Source organism: Ranitomeya variabilis, chromosome 4 (genome assembly GCF_051348905.1).
Source record: "Ranitomeya variabilis isolate aRanVar5 chromosome 4, aRanVar5.hap1, whole genome shotgun sequence".
Taxonomy (NCBI): domain Eukaryota; kingdom Metazoa; phylum Chordata; class Amphibia; order Anura; family Dendrobatidae; genus Ranitomeya; species Ranitomeya variabilis.
In genome coordinates, this window is record NC_135235.1 from 129,087,560 (window position 1) to 129,100,194 (window position 12,635).

The window sequence follows — 12,635 nt, forward strand, 5'->3', positions numbered from 1 at the left end:
AACGTGGTGGTACCAAATATGTGCATATTTGATTTTTTTTATTGTTTTATTTTGAATGGGGCGAAAGGGGGGTGATTTGAACTTTTATTTTTTTTATTTTTTAAATATTTTTAAAAACATTTTTTTTATACTTTTTACTTGCTTCAATAGTCTCTATGGGAGACTAGAAGCTGCACTTGTCTGATCGCCTCTGCTACATAGAGCACCAGGCGGCGCTCATAGCGATCCAGCAATGACAACCACAGGGGTCTCCTGCTGACTCCGGGTTGTCATGCCAACTCATCGGCGACCCGCAGTCGTGAGACACAGGTGCTGATGGGAGGAGTTAATGATGCGCTTCCTGCGTGTGCATGTTAAATGCCACTGTCAGTGTTTGACAGCGGCATTTAACATGTTAACAGTCGCGGGTGAATTGCGATTCCACCCGTGACTATTCCGGGCACATGTCAGCTGATCAGATCAGCTGTCATGTGCCAGAAAAGGTACAGGCTCATCGCTGGAGCCCACACTAAACAGAGGGAGGCGTCCAATGACGGACTGTGTCCGTCATTGGACGTTAAGGGATTAAAGGGGACCAAACTGAAAGGGTACCTACTGGAAAAGGCTGGTTACTGGCTGGTTCTCCCCACCTGCTCCCCTTGAGAGATGAGTCTCTCCGTATACACGCAGACAGTCAATGGTGTTGGGTGGAGATAAGTCGCAGGGACCTACCTTTTCAACTAGTCTCCTGTGCAGCTCAGTGCCAAGCAACTTTCAAACATACCTGGCTGAACTCATACAGTCACTGCCTGATACATGCTGCACATGGATTGGGCTGAAAACTGGCATAGAATTTGTTTTAAATTGTTTGCTGTCCACATTGCAAACCTAGGATGCGCCTTGTTGTCAGTAGTATGTCTGTATGATCATAGTAGAAATCATATGGCGACAATAAACAGGAAATTAAATGATATATTTCTATACACAATACGGTTGTTACAGTGACAAGGACAAAACATGGGGACATTTCACAGCTTTGTTTTTTTACATCAAAGGCTATACATGGAATTAAGGCATGTTGTAGAGCACATATTGTTCCAAGATGAATCTCATGGTAAAAAGTTCATAGTTTTCAACACGAGTCAGGTAAATAACAATGAATGAAGATTGTTTCGTTTTTAGCTTATTTCAGCTTCGTAACTCTTTTAATCCAAGGGATAAACCTGTTAACTTTGGTATATACTCCGGGAGAGTCCTTTCGTCCACACCCATAGCCCCAAGAAGTTATTCCTACTATTATCCATTGTCCATGGTCATTTTGGCACATGAGAGGACCGCCACTGTCTCCTTGACAACTATCTACTCTATTGTCTTCAGATAAATTTCCGGCACAGATCATTCGATTTGTAAATTTCCCTTTATAACGAAATACACATTTCTCTTTGGGAAGAATTGGAACTGCGCCTTCCAGAAGGGTCTTCGAATAGGAAGTACCTGTGAAAAGAAATTAAAATTAGAAGAAGATATATTTAACCTTTTGAAGAGAGCTTTTCGCATGGGAAAAGCAATACCGTAGCAATATTTTTGCTTTTACATTAAATGATCGAAAATACGTGAATCTTTTTGGTGAATCAAAAATACAGCAGTTAGACCTATGAAATGAAGAATGGTAAGACTGCAATTATATTAACCCCTTTCCGCTGAGGCCAATTTCCGTTCTATGTGTTTCCATTTTCACCTCCCCTTTTTCCAAGAGCTATCGCTTTTTCACCTTAACATACAGGGTACTAAAAAATGGGAAAAAAATCTAAATACAGTGAGATGTATGTACTTTGCTTCAGTTCAGCCTTATCTTTGTCTCTATAACCAGATTTCACCTTACATTTTGTCTTCTATGTTCTGCCATAAACTCCTTGATAAATCAGCACTGCATCACATGGTCAGCTATAGCCAGTAAAACCTCTGCTTGCTATGGTAATACTTTAAGTGTCCTTTTCTCTATATTCTCCTAAATAAGTTGCTGAGTTATAAATGTACAATCAGGGAGGATGAACTGTCAGTACCTATATTATAGCTGTACGACAAGAGCTGTCTACTCATTATCAATAACTGTGATAAGTGTTTCAGACTCCCTCTGTGAAGAACTTCAGTAGTCCAGTCCATGCAATTTCATTATACAGAAACCTCTGATTACTGAGATGGTGTCCCAATTGAAAGAACGTAAGAACATGCAATTTTAAGGTTTAAACATGAGATTCTATGAACCATCAAAAGAGAAAGAATCTTAAAGGGAATCTGTCACCCCAAAAATCGTATGTGATAAGGCCACCGGCATCAGGGCCTTATCTACAGCATTCTGTAATGCCGTAGATAAGCCTCCGATGTAACCTGAAAGGTAAGAAAAACAGGTTATATTATACTCACCCATGGGTGCTCCCGCTGCGGTCCGGGTCCGATGGGCATCACGGTCAGGGTCCGGCGACTCCTATCTTCATACGATGACGTCCTCTTCTTGTCTTCCTGCCGCGGCTCCAGCTCCGGCGTACTTTGTCTGCCCTGTTGAGGGCAGAGCAAAGTACTGCAGTGTGCAGGCGCCGGGAAAGGTCAGAGAGGCCCGGCGCCTGCGCACTGCAGCACTTTGCTCTGCCTTCAACAGGGCAGACAAAATATGCCTGCGCCAGAGCTGTGGCAGGAAGACAAGAGGAGGACGTCATCGTAAGAAGATAGGAGGCGCCGGACCCGGACCGCGACGCCCATCGGACCCGGACCGCAGCGGGACAGCCCCTGGGTGAGTATAATATAAAATGTTTTTCTTACCTTTCATGTTACATCGGGGGCTTATCTACAGCATTACAGAATGCTGTAGATAAGGCCCTGATGCCGGTGGGCTTAGCTCATATACGATTTTTGGGGTGACAGATTCCCATTAACTGAATTATATATATTGGGCGACTACTGAAAGTATGAATTAAAAAATATCACTGACTGTTCTCATTTTAAACAGGTTCCTGTTAGAACGGCCAAGACCATATAATAAGCAGTTATATGAATTGTGATCGCAAATATCCCTGATTTAACTTTAAATTGACACGAAAACTCAAAGAAATGAAGACAGAAAGAAAAAAAAAAAAAGACAGCAAAAAGGCCTTCATTTCATAAAATTCCATAAAATTAATTCCATAAAATTCCATAAGGTCCCCGTTATCTTGATTTATCTGACACCTATCTACTCTTATACTTGAGCTTTTTAATGTCATTCAATAAAACCAGGTCTATATGAATATGCCACTGGAACCATCAGCGTGAACCAAACATTGTTCCATTTGCATGTAAGCTATCAATAAATTCCTCTGCTGTAGAAGATATTACTTATCTCATGGGTTGAAGGACGTGTCTCAATAAAATATTTTTAAACTAGAAACTGATATGTGGAAAAAGAATAACGGTGCAAATTTCAGGGTAGAAGTTACAAAGCAGAGCACTCTGTATTATAAAGAGTAGACACATTTCTCAGAAGGTTTGAATGACTGGGCAGGACCAATAAATATGTTCTAATATTTTAAAAATGGCTGCCAGTATCGTAAAATAATGTACAAAATATTTCTCACCTATTCTCTTTGCAAACAATCTAAACCTGACTTTTCTGATGCGCTTCAAGTGTTCATTTTCTTGACTGCAGCCAATCAATGGTCACAGCCATCATGTGATCCTCTACTGGGATCATGATATCATTTGTTAATTTAAAATACTTGCAACCATTTTTACAAAATGTCGAAACATTGGATAAAGCCTTGAAGTATAGCTAGAGATTGTACAAGCTGGAAAATCTTGGACCAATTGTCTACTCAGTCTCTTGACAATGAAAGGCAAGATATAGTGCCATCCTGGTTAAAATAACCGTGTTAGGTTGTACATCAGGGGCCGCATGGCTAAAGTATGAGAATACAGAATTGCTCAAAATTAGCAGGAGAAATAATTCTACAAAAACCTTTGAGCTTTCATAGAACTGGTTTCAGTGTTTTCTTTTCATTAATTTGGGGAAAGAGTGGAGGATTGCCTGGGAGCAAAGGTGAAGAATTTGAGGGCACTGTTTCCCAGGCACCCTATTTAGAAACCTAAAGCTAATTTGAGTAGCAAATAGTGGGTTAGGCTACTTTCACACTAGCGTCGTGCACTGCACGTCGCAATGCGACGTGCCGACGCAACGACGCTAGCGTTGAAAGCGCCGCACAAACGGGGCAGCGGATGCAGTTTTTTAACGCAACCGCTGCCCCATTATAATGTCCGGGGAGGAGGGGGCGGAGTTCCGGCGGCGCATGCGCGGTCGGAAATGGCGGACACGACGCACAAAAAAACGTTACATGTAGAGTTTTTTTGTGCCGACGGTCCGCCAAAACACGACGCATCCGTCGCACGACGGATGCGACGTGTGGTAATCCGTCGCAATGCGTTGCTAATGCAAGTCAATGGAGAAAAATGCATCCTGCAAGCATTTTTGCAGGATGCGTTTTTTCTCCAAAACGACGCATTGCGACGGAGGCCAAACGACGCTAGTGTGAAAGTAGCCTTATCTGTCATGATTCCTCCACTCAGTGAGTGATTGCTGTGCTGTTCTAAGGAAACTGTATTGCTGAGTTGTCTGTGTCTTGAATGGCAGCTTGGCTGTCCAATCCTGTGATGGGCTTGCTGAGGTGTCGGTGCTTTGATTGACAACTCAACTGTCCAATCTGTGACTAGGATGTGCGGGACTTTCTCCAGGTGTTCGGTATCCTGGTGATTACCCAGCTACTTAACTGAGCTGTCTGTCCCTGATCCCTGTCAGACGTAGTTTGGGCTTCTTGGTGAGTGTTAGCCTGATTCTGATGCTCTGAGTTCTGATCTTCTGCTGCCTTTGGACCGTGTTCTGACTATTACTTTGTCTTGTCCTTTAGCTTTTGATTCATAATCTCTTGTTATTGACCATGGATTGTGACCTGACTTACGCCTTCGTCTTTTCCCTTGGCTATCTACGTACTCTCTTGGTATTGACCCCGGAACGTCTGACTCTTCTGCCTCACAGTTTGTCCGTTTTGTAGCATCACATTATCTAGCATGAACGTTTATTCAGTATTTTTGGTAATTAGGTTGCACACAAAATAATGCCCAAACTGCCCCAAAAATTGCAACTAGTAGCCTGACACAAACAAAGTACCGTATATACTCGAGTATAAGCCGAGATTTTCAGCCCAAATTTTTGGGCTGAAAGTGCCCCTCTCGGCTTATACTTGAGTCATGATCGGTGGTGGGGTCGGCGGGTGAGCACTGTCATATACTTACCTGCTTCCGGGGCTCCTGGCGCCCCCCCTGCACGTCCCACGGTCTCCGGGTGCCGCAGCCTCTTCCCCTGAGCGGTCACGTGGGACCGCTCATTAGAGAAATGAATAGGCTGCTCCACCTCCCATAGGGGCGGAGCCGCCTATTCATTTCTCTAATGAAGCGGTGCCGGTGACCGCTGATAGAGAAAGAGGCTGCGGCACCGAAGACCAGCTGTCCGGGGGAAGGAGCGGGACGCCGGGAGCAGGTAAGTATGACATATTCACCTGTCCTCGTTCCACACGCCGGGCGTCGCGCCATCTTCCCGGCGTCTCTCTGCACTGACTGTGCAGGTCAGAGGGCGCGATGACGCATATAGTGTGCGCGCCGCCCTCTGCCTGATCAGTCAGTGCGGAGAGACGCCGGGAAGATGGCGCCGAGGAGCTGCAAGCAAGACAGGCGAGTATGTGTTTTTTTTTTTTTTATTGCAGCAGCAGCAGCACAGATTTATGTGGAGCATCTATGGGGCAATGGTGCAGAGCACTATATGGCACAGCTATGGGGCAACGGTGCAGAGCACTGTATGGCACAGCTATGGGGCAACGGTGCAGAGCACTATATGGCACAGCTATGGGGCAACGGTGCAGAGCACTATATGGCACAGCTATGGGGCAACGGTGCAGAGCACTATATGGCACAGCTATCTATGGGGCAATGGTGCAGAGCACTATATGGCACAGCTATGGGGCAACGGTGCAGAGCACTATATGGCACAGCTATGTGGCAACGGTGCAGCGCACTATATGGCAAAGCTATGGGGCAATGATGCAGAGCACTATATGGCACAGCTATGGGGTAACGGTGCAGAGCACTATATGGCACAGCTATGGGGCAATGGTGCAGAGCACTATATGGCACAGCTATGGGGCAACGGTGCAGAGCATTATATATATGGCACAGCTATCTATGGGGCAACGGTGCAGAGCATTGTATATATGGCACAGCTTTATGTGGAGTATCTATGGGGCAACGATGCAGAGCATTATATATGGCACAGCTTTATGTGGAGCATCTATGGGGCCATAATGAATGGTATGGAGTATCTATTTCTAATTTTGAAATTCACCGGTACCTGCTGCATTTTCCACCCTAGGCTTATACTCGAGTCAATAAGTTTTCCCAGTTTTTTGTGGCAAAATTAGGGGGGTCGGCTTATACTCAGGTCGGCTTATACTCGAGTATATACGGTAGCCTTTGACCTAATTTTCATAAACACTTCTAAATTAGTACCATAGTGGACACTGTCAAAAATTCAATTTACTGGTTAAGAGATGTACATTATTTACTGTACATTTCAGCAATCAGGTAATATAAAGTAATATTATACAGTAATATTTAGGTATAGGTGTAATATAATAATACAATAGATTGAAATACCTGTGTCTCCCCAGCCAGAAATGAAGCATGGCTTCTTGTGTACAAATGACTCCTTCCTTTCCGGAAGACATATTGGCAGGACATGGTAGGTAAATGACATGCAATGACCTTCCTTTCCCTTTAATCTGACCAATGCAATGTCATTGTCATTGCTGCCAGCGTGGTATTTCTTATGTACAACGATCTTCTGCACTGGCAACTCACGCTCAAAATCATCCTCCACTCCAGTGTGGTAATCACCAACTCTAAGTGAGTATTTATGAGGCTTGTCACCAAATCTAGAAAACCGAATATAAAAAGGAACAATATATTTAATACTACAGAATGATATGTACAAACACTTGCAATGGCTACATTTAATCTACTATATAATCGTCTAATTCTGCCTGTTTCTCTGTAATGGAAATCCTGCGTCGCTGATTGGTCGCGTGCCTGGCCAGCCGCGACCAATCAGTGACAGGCGCAGTCCGGCCGCGAATTGGCTCGGGATTTGAACCTCGTTTCCCCGATTGGTCGCCCCCGGCCGGCCGCGACCAGTCAGCGATATTGGCGCGGGATTTAAACCCCGCTTTGCTGATTGGTCTCGCCCGGCTGTCCACGACCAATCAGTGACGGGCGCAGTCCGGCCGCGAATTGGCGCGGGATTTGAACCTCGCTTTGCTAATTGCTCGCATGCGGCCAATCAGCGATACTGGCGTGGGATTTAAACCCTGCTTCGCTGATTGGTCGCGCCAATGTTGTGCTTTATCATAAAGTTCTATGTTTGTCTCATCTGTTCACAAGACACTTTCCCAGGAGAATTTTTGGTTTATTCAGGTACATTTTATCAAACTGCAGTCTTGCTTTTATATGTCTCTGTGTCAGCAGTGGGCTACTCTTGGGTCTCCTGCCATAGCTTTTCATTTCATTCAAATGTCGGCGGATAGTTAGTGCGGACACTGATGCACCCTGAGCCTGCAGGACAGCTTGAATTTCTTTGGAACATGATTGGGGATGCTAATCCATCATCCGGACTATCCTGCGTTGCAAACTTTCATCAATTTCTCTCTGCCATCCACGTCCAGGGAGATTAGCTACAGTCCCGTGGGCTGTAAACTTCTTGATTATGTTGCGCAGCATGGACAATGGAACATCAAGATCTCTGGAGATGAACTTATAACATTGAGTTTTGTATATATTTTTCAACAATTTTGGTTGTCAAGTCAGTTTTCTCTTTATCTTCTCAATGCTTAGTATGGCACACACTATACAAATATTGAGTCAACTTCTCTCCTTTTTATCTGGTTTCAGGTGTTCTTTTCGTATTGCCCACACCTGCTACTTGACACAGGTGAGTTTGAATGAGCATCACATGTTTGAAGTTGTTTACCCACAATTTTGGAAAGCTGCCCACAATTTTTTCTGCCCCATTTTTCTGGTTTTATGTGAATTACTAGATGGAGGCCTGATGCTATCGCATCAGGAGGGTGGTGACGTGCTAAAGGGGGCATGCTGGAAAGCCTGCCCCCATTGGCACGCCACCACCCTCGCATCGGGCCTCCATCACATTATACAGTATTTCCTCCTCTGCTCGGAGGACACGCTCTGCTACAGCCGGTGATTCCAGGAGCCCCACCTCCCTCTGGAGCTCCGCCTCTCACCGTCTCTGCCGCTCTCTGCTCCTTGCACCTCCGAACTCAGGAGCCCCTAGATCAGCAGCGCGGAGAGCAGCATCTCCAGGATCCATCTGCCGCGCCTGCTCTCATCCATGTGATTGGCGATCAGCACTCTGTCCCACCAACATGGCCGCCGCTATGATTGTTGGTGGGAGGAGTGAGGGGAGACGGGGAGCAACGGAGAGGACTGAGGGTAGCGACGGAGAGGAGCGAGGTGAGACAGGGAGCAACGGAGAGGAGCGAGGTGAGATGGGGAGTAATGGACAGAAGAGAGGGGAGACGGAGAGCGACGGACAGAAGATAGGGGAGACGGGGAGTGACGGAGAGGAGCGAGGGGAGACGGGCGAGCGACGGAGAGGAGCGAGGGGAGATGGGGGAGCGACAGACAGAAGAGAGGGGAGACGGGGAGCGATGGACAGAAGAGAGGGGAGACGGGGAGTGACGGACAGACTGGTACCACCAGCGGGTGCCATATTGGAATACCCATCACTTGGGTATTCCAATATGGCGGTCAGCGTACTTCTGGTGCGGCACAGTGGATTGTGGGATTCAAAGACGTCCAGACGGAAGTGGATGACAGACAATTTAAGGTAATTGCAGTACAGACCAAAAGTTTGGACACACCTTCTCATTTAAAGATTTTTCTGTATTTTCATGACTATGGAAATTGTAAATTGACACTGAAGGCATCAAAACTATAAATTAACACATGTGGAATTATATACTTAACAAAAAAGTGTGAAACAACTGAAATTTTGTCTTATATTCTCGGTTCTTCAAAGTGGTCACCTTTTGCTTTGATGACGGCTTTGCACACTCTTGGCATTCTCTTGGTGAGCTTCAAGAGGTAGTCACCGGGAATGGTTTTCAATTCACAGGTGTTCCCTGTTAGGTTTAATAAGTGGGATTTCTTGGCTTATAAATGGGGTTGGGACCATCAGTTTTGTTGTGCAGAAGTCTGGTGGATACACAGCTGATAGTCCTACTGAATAGACTGTTAGAATTTGTATAATGGCAAGAAAAAAGCAGCTAAGTAGAAAAAAAAACAATTGGCCATCATTACTTTAAGAAATGAAGGTCAGTCAGTCTGAAAAATTGGGCAAACTTTGAAAGTATCCCCAAGTGCAGTGGCATAAAAACATCAAGCGCTACAAAGAAACTGGCTCACATGAGGACCGCCCCAGGAAAGGAAGACCAAGAGTCACCTCTGCTTCTGAGCATAAGTTTATCCGAGTCACCAGCCTCAGAAATCGCAGGTTAACTGTAGCTCACATTAGAGACCAGGTCAATGCCACACAGAGTTCTAGCAGCAGACACATCTCCACAACAACTTTTAAGAGGAGACCTTGTGTAGCAGGCCTTCATGGTAAAATAGCTGCTAGGAAACCACTGCCAAGGACAGGCAACAAGCATAAGAGACTTGTTTGGACTAAAGAACACAAGGAATGGACATTAGACCAGTGGAAATCTGTGCTTTGGTCTGATAAGTCTAAATTTGAGATCTTTGGTTCCAACCACTGTGTCTTTGTGCGAAGCAGAAAAGGTGAACGGATGGACTCTACATGCCTGGTTCCCACCGTGAAGCATGGAGGAGGAGGTCTGATGGTGTGGGGGTGCTTTGCTGGTGACACTATTGGGGATTTATTCAAAATTGAAGGCATACTGAAACAGCATGACTACCACAACATCTTGCAGCGGCACGCTATTTCATCCGGTTTGCGTTTAGTTGGACCATCATTTATTTTTCAACAGGACAATGACCCCAAACTCACATCCAGGCTGTGTAAGAGCTATTTGACCAAGAAGGAGAGTGATGGGGTGCTACACCAGATGACCTGGCCTCCACAGTCACCAGACCTGAACCCAATCAAGATGGTTTGGGGTGAGCTGGACCGCAGAGGGAAGGCAAAATTGCCAACAAGTGCTAAGCATCTCTGGGAACTCCTTCAAGATTGTTGGAAGACCATTCCCGGTGACTACCTCTTGAAGCTCATCAAGAGAATGCCAAGAGTGTGCAAAGCAGTCATCAAAGCAAAAGGTGGCTACTTTGAAGAACCTAGAATATAAGACATAATTTCAGTTGTTTCACACTTTTGTGTTAAGTATATAATTCCACATGTGTTAATTCATAGTTTTGATGCCTTCAATGTGAATGTACAATTTTCATAGTCATGAAAATACAGAAAAATCTTTAAATGAGAAGGTGTGTCCAAACTTTTGGTCTGTACTATATATATATATATATATATATATATATATATATATATATATATATATATATATATATATATATATATATATATATATATATATACTGCTCAAAAAAATAAAGGGAACACTAAAATTCCACATCCTAGATATCACTGAATGAAATATTTCAGTTGCAAATCTTTATTCATTACATGGTGGAATGTGTTGAGAACAATAAAACCTAAAAATGATCAATGTCAATCACAACTAATATCCCAAGGAAGTCTGGATTTGGAATGATGCTCAAAATCAAGGTGGAAAATCAAATTACAGGCTGATCCAACTTCAGTGGAAATGCCTCAAGACAAGGAAATGATGTTCAGTTTTATATTGTTGCCTCCATGTACTTGTATGACCTCCCTACAATGCCTGGGCATGCTCCTAATGAGGCGGTGGATGGTCTCCTGAGGGATTTCCTCCCAGACCTGGATTAAAACATCCGCCAACTCCTTGACAGTCTGTGGTGCAACATGACGTTGGTGGATGGTGCGAGACATGATGTCTCAGATGTGTTCAATCGGATTCAGGTCTGGGGAATGGGCGGGTCAGTCCATAGCTTCAATGCCTTTATCTTGCAGGAACTGCTGACACACTCCAGCCACATGAGGTCTGGCATTGTCCTGCATTAGGAGGAACCCAGGGCCAAACGCACCACCATATGGTCTCACAAGGGGTCTGAGGATCTCATCTCGGTACCTAATGGCAGTCAGGCTACCTCTGGTGAGCACATGGAGGGCTGTGCGGCCCTCCAAAGAAATGCCACCCCACACCATTACTGACCCACTGCCAAACCGGTCATGCTGAAGGATGTTGCAGGCAGCAGATCGCTCTCCACGGCGTCTCCAGACTCTGTCACATCTGTCACATGTGCTCAGTGTGAACCTGCTTTCATCTGTGAAGGGCACAGGGCGCCAGTGGCGAATTTGCCAATCCTGGTGTTCTGTGGCAAATGCCAAGCGTTCTCCACAGTGTTGGGCTGTGAGCATAACCCCCATCTGTAGACGTTGGGCACTCAGACCATCCTCATGGAGTCGGTTTCAAACCGTTTGTGCAGACGCATGCACATTTGTGGCCTGCTGGAGGTCATTTTGCAGGGCTCTGGCAGTGCTCCTCCTGTTCCTCCTTGCACAAAGGCTCAGGTAGCGGTCCTGCTGCTGGGTTGTTGACCTCCTACGGCCCCATCCACGTCTCCTGGTGTACTGGCCTGTCTCCTGGTAGCGCCTCCAGCCTCTGGACACTATGCTGATAGACACAGTAAACCTTCTTGCCACAGATCGCAATGATGTGCTATCCTGGATGAGCTGCACTACCTGAGTCACCTTGTGTGGGTTGTAGAGTCCGTCTCATGCTACCACGAGTGTGAAAGCACAACCAACATTCAAAAATGACCAAAACATCAGCCAGAAAGCATTGGTACTGAGATGTGGTCTGTGGTCCCCACCTACAGAACCACTCCTTTATTGAGTGTGTCTTGATAATTGCCAATAATTTCCATCTGTTGTCTATTCCATTTGCATTTGATTGATTGTCAAACAGTGTTGCTTCCTAAGTGGACAGTTTGATTTCACAGAAGTTTGATTTACTTGGAGTTATATCCTGTTGTTTAAGTGTTCCCTTTATTTTTTTGAGCAGTATGTTGAGGAACCAGTACAATCTTATGATAAATGGGCTGTTGGAACAAACCAAACATGGACAAGGAAAGAGAACCTGGATCTGATGAAATGCTACTTTAACAGCAGACCTAATGAGAGAGGATATATGAAGTGTATGAGGAAACTGTGGATGGATACAAGATCTGCATGTCCACAGACTGAGAAACAACTTGTCACCCAATGTTTCAATGTCATAAAGAGAAAGCTATTATCACAACTTGAGATGGATTAACTGCACTGCAGATCTACTTGCAAATGAAGACCTGGAAGATCAACAGGTGCAATCCCCTGAAAATCCTGATCAAATCTAGCTAACTAGAGAGCACTGTGGCTGATCTGAAACAGAAGATCATAGATAAACTAAATACCA

The 12,635-nt window shown here is 45.0% G+C and overlaps 1 protein-coding gene across 2 annotated transcripts in view; it reads right to left on the reverse strand.

Moving 5' to 3' along the window:
- Positions 1–933: 933 nt before the first annotated feature.
- LOC143770034 (neurotrypsin-like) overlaps positions 934–12,635 on the reverse strand; it is a 97,338-nt gene continuing 85,636 nt past the window's right edge. For both annotated transcript variants that reach the window (XM_077259246.1, XM_077259247.1), the window contains exons 14-15: positions 6,709–6,986; positions 934–1,473 (exon numbers count right to left, since the gene is read on the reverse strand). In XM_077259246.1, coding sequence (XP_077115361.1) covers positions 1,163–1,473; positions 6,709–6,986 — 589 coding nt within the window. In that variant the 3' untranslated portion in view covers positions 934–1,162. The remainder of the gene's footprint in view (positions 1,474–6,708; positions 6,987–12,635) is intronic.